The sequence below is a fragment of the Ambystoma mexicanum genome, chromosome 1q, assembly GCF_040938575.1.
Source record: "Ambystoma mexicanum isolate Mex_15411 chromosome 1q, UKY_AmexF1_1, whole genome shotgun sequence".
Taxonomy (NCBI): Eukaryota; Metazoa; Chordata; class Amphibia; order Caudata; family Ambystomatidae; genus Ambystoma; species Ambystoma mexicanum.
In genome coordinates this window covers 390,872,501-390,888,477 of record NC_090922.1, presented here as the reverse complement: position 1 = coordinate 390,888,477, position 15,977 = coordinate 390,872,501, and the positions used below count along the sequence as shown (strand labels likewise).

General features: G+C 46.5%; 1 protein-coding gene across 5 annotated transcripts in view; it reads right to left on the bottom strand.

Annotated features, from left to right (window-relative positions):
* The window catches only part of RBL2 (RB transcriptional corepressor like 2), a 953,306-nt gene that overhangs the window by 256,430 nt on the left and 680,899 nt on the right, over positions 1-15,977 (bottom strand). For all 5 annotated transcript variants that reach the window (XM_069639547.1, XM_069639538.1, XM_069639539.1 and 2 more), the window contains exon 15: positions 3,345-3,602. In XM_069639547.1, the coding sequence (XP_069495648.1) occupies positions 3,345-3,602 (258 nt within the window). The remainder of the gene's footprint in view (positions 1-3,344; positions 3,603-15,977) is intronic.

Below are 15,977 nucleotides of genomic sequence, written 5' to 3'. Positions count from 1 at the left end.
CCTTTGCTGCACAGGTGTCTCTGATCCGACCTCATCAAAGGTATCATGCCGAAGTACACCACCCCTAGGGTCAGGATCAGAGAGCACCTGCCTTCCCCTGGCCACATGAGAAGGGTCACAGACCAGGTTCCTGGGGGGAATCCCGTCGGATTGTCCACATAGTGCTGTCACTCCGCCGCCATCTTGCCAATAGTTTTTCTGTCTCAGTCCCTGCTTCGGAGGCCACAGCACATAGGTGTGAACTCTCTGAGCTCCGAAACTTAGTCGGGTAGTGCTCCACACATTCACTTCCACAGGGGTGTCTCAATAGTGTGCTGGTATCACATCCCATCCAGGCTAATGAAGGATTACAGGAGGCGGGAGCCAACAGCGATTAAGCCTGCATTCGCTGCCTGCTGGGCACACCCCTGTTAAAGCTTAAAAAATAAGTATATTTTTAAACATCTGTCTGGTACTCTTAACATCTGTCCGTTCCTAAGTGTGGTTATCTGTACTTACACGCCAGCCCACTTAGATCATGCAGTTTGCCTTACTGCTTAGCTTACATTACCTTGATAGAGTTTGCGTAGACTAGGTGTAAATAACCATGTTCACCAGCTAGGTTGGCTTCTTAGACCCTAACCACAGAGCTGGTTCAGAAAATCCAACTTAACAGTAGCAATACACATTAAACACGTTTACCGCCACACAGTGCTTATTTCCTGTGTTCAAAAATATTAGATTAGATAAAAACATACTTGAAAAAAGTAAGTGATTCAATAAAACAATAAATAACTTGCTGAACACATTCAAAATATTACTGGTGGAGCGAATCAGAACGGGGTACTCAGTTGTTTGTGGAGTTCACCCAGTTGACGAGGCCTTCATCAGCCTCAGACACTGGTCTCCAATCTATTATGGCTAGAGAGGAAGGAACGCAGCCCTGCCGGCGTCCACCTATGTTACAGAAAAACATGGGTTCCTGGGTCCCTGCAGGTAGGTGACTTTTTTTCCCCGACCCCATGAAATTCTTTCTCCAAACATTCTAGGAGGGGTATAACTATATAGCGCTTGGAGGAGAAGATCTACTGGACTGTGGAAGGTACACCAAGCTGGGAACCAGAGTGCCACCCCTCGCCCCCTTTCTTTCAAAAACATTTTTTGGGAGTCCCGGGCTCCAGAGGTGGCGCCACCGGGGTGACACATGCCCCTACTAAGGAGAGCCACACTGCTGGTTTTCCCCCCTCCCCCCAAATGGGGATTTACACAGTGTAATTGAAGGGTGAGTTGGTTCCTGGCTACTTGAATTGACTACAGCAACCAGAATTCCCTGAGGCCATAATTGGTACTAACCATTAAGACCTGAACAGACTGCCTCCCTGAAGATTGCAAGAGGCATGAAAGCGCTTGGAGGAGATCTACTGGACTGTGGAAGGCACACCAAGCTGGGAACCAGAGTGCCCCTCACTCCCTTTCTTTCAAAAAATGTTTTTAGGAGTCCGGGGCTCCAGAGGTGGCGGCACCAGGGTGACACATGCCCCTACTCAGGAGAGCCACTACTGGCTTCTCCCCCTCCCCCAATTGGGGATTTACACTGTGTAATTGGAGGGTGAGTTGGTTCCTGGCTACTTGAATTGACTACAGCATTTTTCAACAGAATTCCCTGAGGCCATAATTGGTACTAACCATTAAGACCTGAACAGACTGCCTCCCTGAAGATTGCAAGAGGCATGAAAGTGCTTGGAGGAGAAGATCTACTGGACTGTGGAAGGTACACCAAGCTACTGTTTAAATCGTAACTTCTGTGCAAATGTTCATAATAGTGTGGGTGTGCAGATATTATAAAGTGCAAGCGTGTCTCACATATCTATATTCTTAGTGTACTGCTGTGCCCCTGAGAATGGGTTTTATGCACGGTCAGTGCCTGGATGATTAAAACATGCAACATGGGTCACGGTCAAGCACTAGGCACAGCCACTATTCAGTGCACTTGATCTTATGCGCCATGCCTGATACAGGTAGGATGACACAAAGTATACTATGTTGATGTTTTGGGGGTGGCAAAATAGTACTAAAGCATCCCTTGTGCATCGAATATCATAGTCGTTACAAAGATATTTCCGGTACCTATTCCTTGTAGCAGCATATCTCTCACAGAAAAACAGAAAGTGGCTTGTGGTCTCCCTTGCTTGGCCGCAAATCTGGCACGTTAAATTTCTTGCCGCAGCCCATCTGGACGAGTAGACTGCCAGATTTAGCTGCCCCATCCTGACTCTCGTGTAAAGGTGCCGGGCTAAGGGGTGTGTGGCCACATCCAAATAGGTTTTAAACCCCATAGCCATTTTACATTCCAGGTAAAAAAAACTGTGGTCAGGTTTTCATATGCGTTCAGCATGTCTACTACCGCTGTCTCCAGCACTATATCCTTTAGTCTTCCACTAGCACCTCTCGGTATGCTCGATGGATTAGACAAGTATGCTTCTAGATGGTGAGAGTTGGGTACCCTTTCACATGGGCAAACTAGGGCAGGGAGCGAGCACTCTCTTTGTCCATGAGGTGCGCTAGGGGATCGCGGTACACACTGAGCTTGGGTGTGATCCAAACCCTAATCCAATAGAGTATGGGCCTAAGGAAGATATCGACACCTATGGGGTTACACCCGAGCTCTAGGTAAATTGGTATTCCAGGGCACGCGGCTGACAAGCCAATTAAGTGCTTGAGAAAACTCCTTTCTCCCACACCCGGTTTGTTGTTGGGAGCATGACCCCAGATCTCAGCACCATAGAGTGCCCGCAGACTTCGCTTAAAATTATATATCAATACTTCCAATCCAAGAATATTTGGGGAACGTGTTTGATTTTCTGGAGGGTGTATTTTTAGCCAAATGTTGCCACTTGGCAGTGACTTCCCCAGCGACATTCTGTCTGTGCTATAAAGGATGCCTCTATCACTCTACTCCTCTTTGTGGGGTCGTTTGTGGGCCAGGCCAGCTCATGCACATGCTTCCAACCCAATTAAAAGAAAGGAGCCACCTGTGTCTCATTTGACTGTGTCTGGCATCTACTGGAGATAAATTGGGACGAATATAGTTGCAAAAAGTGTTGGTGAGACAGGTGATTCAGCCAAAAAGGAATAGCATACAAATGTTGCTCTCAAGTACAGTATAGGTCACACATTTGACATTTTCTCCATCTAGATAACATGCAGAAAAGTGTGTTCTACCGTCCTGTATACCAATAGGCCTAGATCAATCAAACCTGAACACTACTGGAAAGTACTGCCACACATTTCTCAGGCATGCAATATTATCAAGTGTGCTTTTAATCTCATTTAACCTAAACCCCTGATGCACAATACTACATTACCTTGCACCGGTATGGTGACAGTTTGTCCATTGTTGGCAGTTACGGTTGCAGTTGCCATAGTGAGTAGCGTCTGTCCAGGTGTAACTGACATGGCTTCTGCCATCACACTCTGTACTGGAACAGTATTCACAACAGGTGCTTGGGATATTTTGACAGGAGTTCCGGGTTCAGAAGAAGTGTCTTTGTCAACAAAAAGTCGTCTCCTTGTGTTCCCAGCAACAGGAGAGCTGAATCTGTCCAGGAGAGTTGTTGGAGTGGCTGAGAACAGAGAGTGGATATATTAAAAAGGAGCCAACTATTTTAATACAACATAATTTAATGCTGAAATACATTTTTCAACAGCCTAAAAGCGATGAGCACTTAACAAAAAAAAATAACAACAAACAATCATAACAAAACAGGAATATATCCAGAACACCATATTCTACAAATGTGGCAGGCCTCTTACCAAACCCTAGAACACCACAGCACTCATTAAGAGTTTGGCGATGCAATGAAAAATTTACAATAGAATTACTAGTCCTTTTACTGCAACCCTAAATTCGGATGTTTTGTGATAATCACATTTAGTTAGAATTGTGAACATTAGCCTGCGTAGCATCTGGATAGGACTGCGAATGTTAGCAAGTGCCACCCTTCGAACTGTGAACATTAGCAAGTGCCACACTTCGATAGAATTGTGAACATTAGCCTGCGCCGGACCCAGACAGAATTGTGAAGGATAGCAAGTACCACATTTTGTTATAATTATGTACATTGGCCTGCGTCGCATCTGGATAGGATTGCGAATGTTAGCAAGTGCCACACTTAGAAACGTGAACGTTAGCCTGCGTCACACCTAGACAGGACTGTGAATGTTGGCCAGTGCCACATCTAGATAGAATAGTGAATATTAGCCATTGCCACATCAAGACTGCATTGGCAATATTACCAATGCCACATTTAGACAGAATTATGAAACAGCGAAATTCAGCATACATCACTTCTAGATAGCGAGGCCAATAACCAACCCACTAACAGTTTCACTCTCTGCATACACCTCTCAAACTGTAACCTAACACAACCATAACCCTAAAGCACAACAAACGCACAAACTTCACTACACCGCAACAACAAAACAAACCACTCATAGCCCTGCACAACAGCACACAACGGCTACCGACCGGAAAGCACCCCCAAGCTCAGCGAAAGGTGTTAACCGAACTGAAGCTGCCAACAGCACATCACTGCTCTCTTGCACTTATCCCGCTGGTTCCCACTAACTGACACCTCCCCACCCCATTCCTTTTCAGATCTGCCAGAGCGCCAGGGGACCACTGCGGTGGTCATAGTGCGTGCTACAAATATCCTTTAACATTAACATAATGTCGATGAAAACCCTCCACCACTTAACAGAGCAGGTTTATCCTCTGCATTACCTCCACAAAATAGTGGATTTACCAAAGACAGAATTACCACCCACAGTAAATGTTCCAAATCCCACTAAGAGTTCCATGGACTCCCTGGGGATTAACACTGCCATTCCATCACTCGTGACCTGCTGGATTTACTGCGATTACAAGTCGCAGTAACGGTATGTGATGGTTACAGCCAAACTTGTAATGAGGCACAATTTCCACAGTGGTGAGAAATATGTAGTCAACACCCATTCTGTTTCACAGCAAGGACAGTAAAATCGATGTACAGAAGATATACAAGTGGAGTTACATGATCAGCAACTGTTACGAGAGAGGGATCAACAAAGGACACAAAATCAACTTTGAGAACTTGAGTACCTTTATTTTTGGTATCACAGAGGTTATGGAGGTCTATGGGATTTTCCCTGCTTTCGGACCATAGTGCTGAGTACGTCTCTCTCTTCCTGTATTCAGGGTTGTTACCCTGAGTGTCTCGGGCAAAAATACAGTCTCTAGGATTTATTTCTTTGTCTGAGTATATCTTGGTCGGCGTAGGAGTTGTTGGGATGTTGTGTTGGTCCTACTGGACTTCGGCTACAAGCCGCCACTACTCCAGAACCCTTTGTCCATCTAAGAGCAGATGCATGTGTTAGCGAGAATTCTCATAAATGTGCTAATTCCCTTCTACATTAGAGACCCCCAGCTCTTTGTGTTGGACTTCAGCACTTTTAAATTCTAACCTGGAGAGAGTGAGACCTTTGTCCCCTCTCTCATGTATTTTCCTGTAATTTGGACTCTGTGTTTCTTTTGACTTTGGAGTCTGACAAACTCCATAGGCATCACCTTTTCATTGTGACTCACGGCACCTTCAGTTCAGTGGCACAGGGAAGTCGCTTAGATTTCCCAAAGGTTTAAATACCTCCTCTAGGTGAAACTACCATTTCCAAGAGCAGAGACGTGAAATTGACTTAATTTATATTTTGCAACTTTCTAGACCCAGCACACACTATTTTACAATAGTGTGCTGGGGAGGTTACTTAGTATCCCCTTTGTCTAGCTGCAGTAAGACACCTATTGGTGCCCATTTTGGCAAAATGGCCCCAGTCTTCTTTTTTCGCAATTTCTTGTTGGAAAGGTCCTTCTTGAGATTTACTCTGCGCGCGAAACCAGGTTTGGTCCCTTTTTTTGTTTTGTCTTTTGCGTGATTCACGAGTGAAGCCCCCCTCTGGCTGCAGCGTGTCTAGAAGGGCAGGAAGCGAGGTAGGTGCCCGAAACTCCCTGTGCTTAGTCTCCTTGGATACAGGAATGCAGCCAAGGGTGATTGGCTGGAGGACTCTCCTTGGAGGACAGCCACCCTGCTGTGTGATTGACAGCTAGGCTGCAAATGAATGGGAGAAACCTGCATAAAAGGTGATGCTTTTGCTTGGAAGGCAGGATGAAGGAATCTGAATAAGAACTTGGAAGATATGTCTGCTGCAACTCCTGGACCGCTGGTTTGCCCGGTGAAGCCCTGCTGCAGTGCTGAAGCTCTGAATTCACCTCAACTAGAGAAAACCTGCAAAGGACAACTTCTCCCCTTGGGTTGGTGGGACCAATCGACCCCAAGACGAGCTCATCTGGAAATCTTCTAGGAGCAGTCTGCACTTCCATTGCTGCTGCAGGAACAGAGGTGCCAGGGAGAGGAACACCAGAATCGATTGAGTGTCTTTAAGTCGGATCCGAGCTCCAGTAAGATCCTCCGGACTCCCAGGAAGCAGGACTGGCCTAGCCTGAGCCACCTCAACAGAGTGCTGGACTCCAGATGCGAGGAAAGTCCTTAGTGATCTCCGGGAACCGCAGTGGTGTGGTGTTATTTGCCAGAGCCAAAGGGAGCTCAAACTGCGAAGTGCTGCTGATCTGAAGTTTGCTCATTGCTGCTGCTGAACTTCAATTCGTAGTGCAGGAATCCCCAGACGTCCTCCCTCTTTTCCCCACGACTGAGTCCCAGGAATGACAGGATCTGCAGACCTACACAGGAAAAGAAGCCAGCATGAATCAATTTCTTCTAACCAAAGGTACTGTAAAACTAAGAGGACTTACCTCTTGCTGTGTAGCCTTGCCAGCTCTCAGATGAGGCTTGTCTTGGTTGCTTTTGCAGAGTTGCTTGCACCTTTGCCCCTCACAAGTCTATCAGCTTGTGGCCCTACAGTGATTCTATTTTTCTACAAAGACTTCTAAAACATTGTGCAAGACCTTTTACTTACCTGCAAGAAGTGCTTCAGCTCACCTAGACATTTGCTCAATTAACATTGACTGGCCTGGCTCCCTGAAAGACTCTTCTTACCTCTGACTTTGTGCTTTACCTTTCCACCAGGAAAGGGTTAATTTACTGTGCATTGGGGGGTTCAAAAGTACTTACGTGCTTCAGAACATTTGTTTAACCTTTGTTTTATTCCCAACCCCTTTTCTTTGACATCAAACTCAGTATTGCTCTAAATGTACCAGTGGTATATTAATGTCCACAGTGTCTTAGTTATTTAAGTCACCACAGGATGTAGTAACCATTTGTGTGCCATCCAAAATGGGTACTTGCTGATTTAGAGAAACTAAGAGGTGTTTTTGAAGTGTATTTTTTTGTTACATATAAATTGCTCCCTTCTGAAGAAGGCTTATTCAACTGACTGTTAAATTAATAATTGTTTAATCAAGAAACCTTGAGTGTAAGAGTTTATTTGAATACTTGTCACTGTGAATCTCTGTGTAAAAACCCTACTGCTCACATTGACCTCTCTTGAGATAAGCCTGGCTGCTCAGCCACACTACCAACTTGTGTAGTACAGACTTATACCAAAGGTTGGGTTACCTATTGCCAGGAGGACAAGGTTGGTGTAGTCTCTCAAAGGGTACTGCTAACAATCCTGCCTAACAGCATGTCAGACAGTTAGACTGTAGGGTTTTTTACATTCCCTTCGAGGTACAGTTTAGATGGGTCCGCTTCTCCTAGTGCTTCACTAGCCTTCCTGTCTGCCACACTTTTTATCTTACTTTGGACCCTTTGGTTGAATTCCTTTCCACCAGCTCCCGAGGAACCTTCTGCCCCAGTTTATCCATTTATGTTATTTATTGAGCATTTGTTAGGTGCTTATACAACTGGATAGTGTTTCAAAGCGGCTACATGGGAAAGAATAACAATAGCAAAAACAGTCAACACATATATGGTCCTACTAGCCCTTGTGGCATTCGGGCTTGCAGTGCATAGAGCGGAAGTGCAGAACATAAGGACGGAGCGGGTTGAAGGGGAGGGGGCAGAGGAGTGGCAAGTGCTGGTAGAGGTCCTGGGAGGGAAGTGATAAGAGAAGCCAAGGGGGAGAACCTCAGGCTAAGTGCTGGTGCAAGGCGACTCCCAAGAGTGGGATGCAGAGCCGCCAGGCAGGGTCCCGCCAGTGCAGTGCAGTGGGGGGGTGCTGGTATCGACTGGGAAGAAAGGCCTGGAATCCTGTGAGATTCATGAGGGTCAGGCCACCAGTCACAGCAGCAGTGGGGTGATTAGCAGGAAAGGGAAAGAGGGAGGGATGTGGAGAACAGAGTTTCTAGCAATTTCCAGGCACTTGAGGAGGTCCGGCTCAAATCTGAGAGGGGCAAGACGATGTTCCAAAGGGAGGTGCCAGTCAAGAAGAGAGACCTGCACCCAACGTTCTGCTTGGAGAAGCGTTTGACAGACAAACAGTTGGAGTTAGAGGAGCGTAGGGCCCTAGCAGGGGAATATTTAGACAGGGAAAGTTGGAGATAGCATGGTCCCAGGCCCCAGAAGGCCTTTTGGATGATGCAGAGGGTCTAGATTTGATCCTAGCAGCCACGAGAGCCAGTGAAGAGATTTTAGGGCTGGAGAGATACAGTCCCTGGGCTTGAAGCCAAGGATAATTCTTGCAGCCCTATTCTAGATTAGGTGAAGGGTGCGTAGGGTGGAAAGAGGGAGATTGAGAAAGAGGCTGTTGCAGTAGTCCAACCTGGAGAGGACCAGATCTCTGAAGACATTGAGCTTCCAGGGGAGGTGAGGAAAGTAAGAATGTCTCTGAGGAGGTGGAGCTGGAAGTGGGATTTTTTAGTAAAATGCATGATGTGAGGGATGAAGGAGAGAGCAGAGTCGAAGATGACCCCTAGTTTTTGGCCTCACAGGATGGTGGTGGTAGAGGGCCCAAAGAGGGCGGCCAGAGGGTAGGAGGAAAAAACGGCCAAAGTGTCCCAATCAGAAGGCATTAAGGCAGAGATCATTGGCTGCACACCATGCCTGAATGGTGGTCAGACAGACGGGATCAGAGAGGAGGAAGAGGAGGTAGTAGAGGAACGTTTGAAGGAAAACTCTGTGTCATCAGCATTACACTGGAAATGAGGACAGAAGGAGGAAATCAGGTGAGCATGATGGGAAGACAGATATTGAACTTCAACACTTCACCACCTTCCTTTCTTCTGGTGATTACTCTCCTTCTCTCCTCCATCTTGTACTCTCCTTTCTCCCTCCATTGAAATATCGCCTCCTCTTCATTCCCTTTCCCACTCTCTGCTCTCTAACCTTTCTCTTCTCACCTCTTTCTACCTCTGGGTGTTCTTCCTCCTCCTTTGATCCCTTTTGGTGTTCCTTCTCCTCTTCCTCTCCTCTCTCTTGGTATGCCACCTTTCCTTCTCTCCACTCTCTCTCACACCTTTCTGGCCCTCTTCCTCCACTGTCTTTTCCCCCCACCTCTCTGTATTCACCATCCAATGTCTAACTCCCCCACTTATGGTCTGACCAGGATTCCCTTTACATCCCTTCCCGTTTAAAAACTGTAGGATTAGTGGATGCACCCAAGCCTAGTTATTATCTGGACAGTGTGCTTATTTCCGGTTTGTTTGTCCCTCTTCCTCCCCAGGTGCTGTGAATGAAGTTTCAACTACTCTTGAGCGGTCAGCAGCTCCACGTGTTTGTCTAGTGCAGCCACCAACCTATCTTTATTGGGGAAGATGTAGAGGTTGTTCCGGGAGTCGGCCAATTGCAATTATTCTCTGATGCAGCTTAGTTTTGTCATGATGGTGGCATGAATCAGAAATCAGAGCAAGACTACATATCAGAGAACGTAAAAGTTGTATTGGGGATTCAGCACAGGATGGCAAATTGAAAATGAAAGATAGGTTCAAGATAGCCAACTTAACATTTTGGGTCCAACCTGCCTTGAAGAGACCCAAACTCACTTTGAGGGTCCGGACCTAAACTAGAAAATTGGGAAAGGACTGGGATTGGCTGTGGTTAATGAATTCACCTGTGCTTACTAAATGACTGGAAAGCAAGGGGGCCCATTAGTTTACATAGGTCTGTATTAAGATCCCATTCAGGCAGAGGGTGTGCTCATGGTGGATATACATGTTTTACACAGTGCATAAATGCCTTGACTGCGGGAACCTTCCACCAAAATCTTGTGTTTTAATGTGTATGCTGCAAATGCTGTCAAATGTACTTTGAAGGAATTGTATACTAGCCCAGAGTAAATGTATCAGGTAGGTGAGAATACCTGCTGAGAAGATATGCATGGGCTAATGTTTTCTCTGTGAACCAGACTACAAAATGCTTCCATTTATTGTAACAACAATGCCTGGAGTTTGTATTTTTGCTTCACGCAGGATATCCCTGCATGTGTAGGCAGTTGTAAATGGCTGAATTCTATGACCTCAGGCGCCAAACTGCCAATTTGAAAGTTTGAGGGTTAGAGTGTGTTATTTACTGTAATTGTTGGGTTAGAAGACTGCGCAATGGATGGAAGATTTACTGGAGGGCGGAGATATGCTCAGCAGATGGGAGTAACACAGCTGGCTTGCCCACGCTGGCGCAATGAGTATTATTGTTAGATGTTCCGAGTATAGTGTGAGAAACCTGTGGGTATTCTCCCAATAAGACCTTGAGAATCCCTTATTCAGGTGGCCTGGGAAGGGCTGGCGCTCTCAGATCCCAACCCTGGGGGTGGACGAGCGAGGGAGAACCCGGGGTCATGCTTGGGAGGATACCCCAGGTGGGACGTGTTAGGCAAGATTGTATGCAGTAACCCTGTGGGAGACTGCACCAGCCGTGTCCTCTTTGCAATAGTTACCCAACCTTTGGTATAAGTCTGTACTACACAAGTTGGTAGAGTGACTGAGCAGCTTAATCTTATCTCAAGAGGGGTCAATGTGAGCTGTAGGGTTGCAACATAGTTTGACAGCGACAAGCATCCAAATAACACTTACACTCAAGGTTTCTTGATTACAATATTTATTAATTAAACAGCCAGTTGAATAAGCCTTCTTTAGAAGGAAGCAAATGTGTAACACTTCAAAATATACTTCAAAATGCACACTCTCATTTTCAATAAATCAGTAGATACCTTTTGGGATGGCACACAGACACTTACTACACCCTCAGGTGACTTCAATAACTAGGACACTGTGGACATTGTTATATCACTGGTACATTTAGAGCAATACTGAGTTTGGTGTCAAAAAGGAAAAGGTAAGAGGAAGAAACAATGGTTAACAAGTTTCTCAACCAGGTAAGCACTTTTGAACCCCCCCAATGAAATGTAAATTAACCCTTTCCCACCTATACAAGTAAAAAATGTATGACTTTTTGGAGAGACAGATCAAAACACAAAGTCAGAGGTTAGAAGAGTCCATCAGGGACCCAAAGGTAAATAAAACGTCTTGCACAAGGTTATAGTTTTTGTTGGAAAAGAAATCACTGTTGGGCCACAAGCTGGGAGGCTTGTGAAAGGCAGACCTGCAAGCAACTCTACAAAAGGCAGTAAATGCAAGTCTCAACTGAGAGCAAGCAAACTACACAGCAAGAGGTAAGTACCCCTTAGCTCACAGTACCTTAGGTCTGAAGAAATTTGTTCCAGCTGGCTTCTGTTTCTGTTGTACTATGGCAGATCATGTTGTTCGTGGGCCTCAGTTTTGGGGACAAGAGGGAGGACGTCTGGGGACTACAGCACTACGGTTTGAAGGATGAGTTTGTCTTGAGGTCGATTGGTCCCATCAACCTAAAGGGAGAAGTCGTTCTTTACAGGTCTTCTCTAGTCGAGGCGAATTCGGAGCTTTAGCACTGCAGCAGGGCTTCACCAGGCAAACCAACGGTCCAGGGGTTGCAGCAGGCGTCTCTTCCAAGTTCTTCTTCTGATTCCTTAATTCAGTGGTCGACTCTGCCTTCCAAGCCAAAAAGCCTTGCCTTTTATGCACGTTTCTCCCATTCATTCTAGCCTAGCTGTCAATCACACAGTGTTACTGCATCAATTATAACCTAACACTGGCTGCGGCTGGTGGAAGGGGGGCCTCCTCATGATGTTTTCCAGTTGGCTCCACCAGACTAGATCTGGCCTGACGTGATGTGGAATAGGGACCTTGTGTGCCTGGGAGCCCTTTTCCAGGTCCCAGCTTGCTGCCAGATGCAACTGCAGCCATCTCATTTTCAAGTTGGTGCGAGGCACGGACAGGATGCTTGCCGCCATGAGGCCTAGCAGGTGTTGATACCGCCAAGCTGACGTGGTCTGCCTGCCCAGGAAGTGTCCGGAAGCTTTGAGGATCACCTTGACCCATTCCTGAGTAGGAGACATCCTCTGCTTTATGGTGTCCCAGCTAGCCCAAGAAAGATCAGGGACTGCCCCGGGACGAACTCCGACTTGGTCTGGTGCACTGAAAAACCCTGCCGGTATTGGAGATCCATGAGATCCTCATTGTTCCTCATTGTCTTGGAGGCCACTCCCCCTGAGCTGCCCATGATGAGCCAGTCGTTTAAGTAGGGGTAGACGTGGTGGCCGCTGGCTCTCAGCAGCGCTGCTACAGTGTTAATTATTCTTGTGAAAACTTGTGGAGCCGAGTTGAGGCTGAAAGGCAGCACTTTGTATTGGAAGTGATGTCCCATGACTGTGAACTGCAAAAACTGCCTGTGCGGCAGCCAAATCGGGACATGCAGGTAAGCGTCTCTTTGGTCCAGGGAGCACATCCAACCTCCCTGGCAGAGACTTTCTGCGATCTGCGCTGGCGTTATCATCTTGACATTTTTGAATGGGAGGAACAGGTTCAGAAAGGAAAGGTCGAGAACCACCCCCAGACCAGCTTGGTTCTTCTTGGGGATGGAAAGATTCTGGAATAGTAACCAGAGCCCCTATGATTCGGTGGTACCTGCTTGACCGCTTGGATTTGAAGAAGAGAGAGACTATCCGACAGGAATGCCAGAGATCCTATTTTCAGTAGTGGCAAGGGGGTGGGAACTGGGTGTGGGGATGGACCCAGAAGGCGATAACCTCCTGAAACCACCGAAAGAACCCAGTGGTCCTACTCCCAAAAGCACCATTGCATTTTGTGGCGAGACAATCTACCCCCACCGGAGAGGGATCAACCGGGACGCCACCCGCATTGCTTCTTGGCATCGAAGGCCAAGGTAGAAGATGGGGACTGGTAAAACCCCTTATGAGTCATCCACTGGTGCTTACACCTTTGCGGATTCAGCAACCTGTGCGGCTGTCTGGACCAGCGATCTTGGAATCCCCAGAAGCTTCTGAAAGACCCATTTCATTGGCCTGACCTGCCCTGAGGACTTAACAGCCTAGAAGCTGGCTTTGAGAGAATTGCGTGGGACTTTGCGGTTTGTGAGCTGGCCTTGTTCTTATTTAGCTGCTCATCAGTAGAGCAGAACTGAAAGCATAGTCTCAGTATCCAGACAAAGGAGGAACTCCTCAATAAGGATAGGCAGACCTTGCAAATTGGAACAAATGTTTGGTTCCTACAATCTTTAGGAGGGTGCAAGAAGTGATGACCGATGATGAACCAGTTGTGTCCACTGGTTTAAAGGTCAAAAGAGGGAAAACTGTGCCTTACAGTAGTTAGCTTTGCAATGGCATCCTTCTTGCGCTCTTGGTGTTTCAGATACGGGTTCCAGTAGTAGACTTTCCATTGGCTGCAAAAGCTCCCCTGATATACTTTGTCACATGGTTCGACCTGGGATCAACGGTGATGCCTAGACTATATAATACTAGCTTTATTCAGGGACAGTAACAAGAGATGTAATGCAAACAGGATCCTCCCAAACAAACAAAAAGGTCAGAATGGTTCTCTCATTGTGGAGTTTTGGGGCTCCTTGCCCTCTGAAACCTAACCCTTGTCCAATGTCTTCCCCACTGATTCTTGAAAATTGGCCCTTTTGGCATCAGAAGGAAGCATGACAGCATGTACACTTTGGCGTTGTGGGCTCTAGGGTCACCTATACCCAAAAACCTCTTCTCAGGTTGAACTACTTATGGGCTTTCTGGAATCCAGTAACCCATGACTCACTAAATGATTGTCTTGTGTGCTGGTGGGTGAGTGGATGCATCTGGTAGGGAGAGCTATAGAGTGGCCTCTGGGGTGTGTCTAGACTTCACCCTAATTTCTCTTTCCCCCAATTCCATAAACTCAGAGTAACCTCGCTGACCCCAGCTCGTACCTCCTTCCACCAAATTGGTTTGCCTAGGGTCAGCCGGGCCTGAAAGAACCTGCCAGTTCTGACTAACTATGTGTGGCTTCTATCTCTCCTCTAGGTCCCCTTCCTTGCTAGTTGATGTTCCTGTTTTCTTTTCTCCTTCTGTTACTTCCTCAGTCTCCTCTGTAATACCATCACTGCCTTTAGCACCTCCTCCTCTGGATGTCCTCCTATCAGCCTCTGCAAGATTGGTCTGTCTCCCTGTATGTCCTTCTGCTGTGGTCTCATCAACTCCTCTTACACCCATGCACCTACCACCTCCTCTTCTTTTCCCCTTGCCTGATGTTGTGTCCTCCTGCCACCACCCTTCCCTTCCCTTGATGTTATCAGCTCCTACCTTATTTCCTTAATTCTCACCTCCTCCTCTTACTCTCTTTCCACCTCCGTTGTTAAACCCTCCTCCCTGGTCTATCTCCCCGCTCTTAACCCCTTTTGGCAGAGGGTGCTGTGTGCAGTGCCATCGAGTCGAAGTCCCTCGAGGGCCTCCGTTCCACGGTCGATGTCATCATCAGTATAAGTAGCGCACACAGCACCCGTTGGCTTCAGTTCTGTTTTCCCCCTCCTGAAAAGGAATTACCAGGAATATCTAGACCATAGGCTCACAGAAAGCGTAAAGAGTAATAACACAGAAATTGTACGGCGGGGAAGGCTGGGAGGGGTGATGAGGAATAGGTGGGAGGAACATCCAATCGAAAGAACGTTACCAGGGGTAAGTAACTTGTGATGTATACTAATTGACCTTTTCACAATTGATCGCTGGAGAATTGACCTTCTGCACAATTGATCATGAAATGAAGGTCAATTAGGACATATATGCGGACGTAAACCCCCTTTGAACCCCCCACTCAATACAAACCCCCCCGCAACCCACCACCCAATCCCATTATATTATGTATTACCCCAAACCCACCCGACACATATATATAAAAAGTAAAATAAAGTTAAAGGATAATTGTGCAGAAGGTCAATTAGGACAAAGGGTAAATTGTAAAAGATCAATTTGGGTACTACCAGTAACTTGTTCTTCCAATGGATTGTGTCCTCCCATGTATTCCTCATCTTATGATAGACTTCCAAAGCAGTAATAATTTGGAGGTGGAAGTACCAATTAAATTTAGATCTAATCATGGACTAAATAGAGGACACCTTTTGCAAAATGTCCTCCCTGACTGGAAGATGAATCCAGGCAGTAATGTCTTACGAAGGTATGGATAGACAACCAAGTGGCCGCTGAACAAATATCATTGATTGGGACACCTCTTTGAAGAGCAGCAGAGGTTGCCATGCCCCTTGTTGAATGTGCCCTTAGGTCTTCCGACCGTTCCTTGCCCGCTAACCTGTAGCATTCGCCAATAGCGAGGATGATCCATCTGGATATGGTTTGTTTAGTAACCGCAGCACCCAATTTGGGACCAGTATAGAAAATTAATAATTGGTCATCTTGGCGAAATTTAGCCATTCTGGATATATAAAAACAGAGCCCTTTTTGGGTCCAGCCTATGCAACCTCTCTTCCTCCTTTCCTGGATGAGGAGGTGGATAGAAAGTTGGTAAGGTAATTTTTGTGACAAGTGGAAGTCGGAGACTACCTTCGGTAGAAAAGAAGGCTTTACCTTGAGAATGACCTTGTCTTTATGGAATACCGTATGTGGAGGTTTGCAGGAAAGGGCCTGCAACTCGCTTACCCTATGGGCTGACGTTATTGCAATAAGCAAAACGTTTTTTAATGTCAAGAGATTTA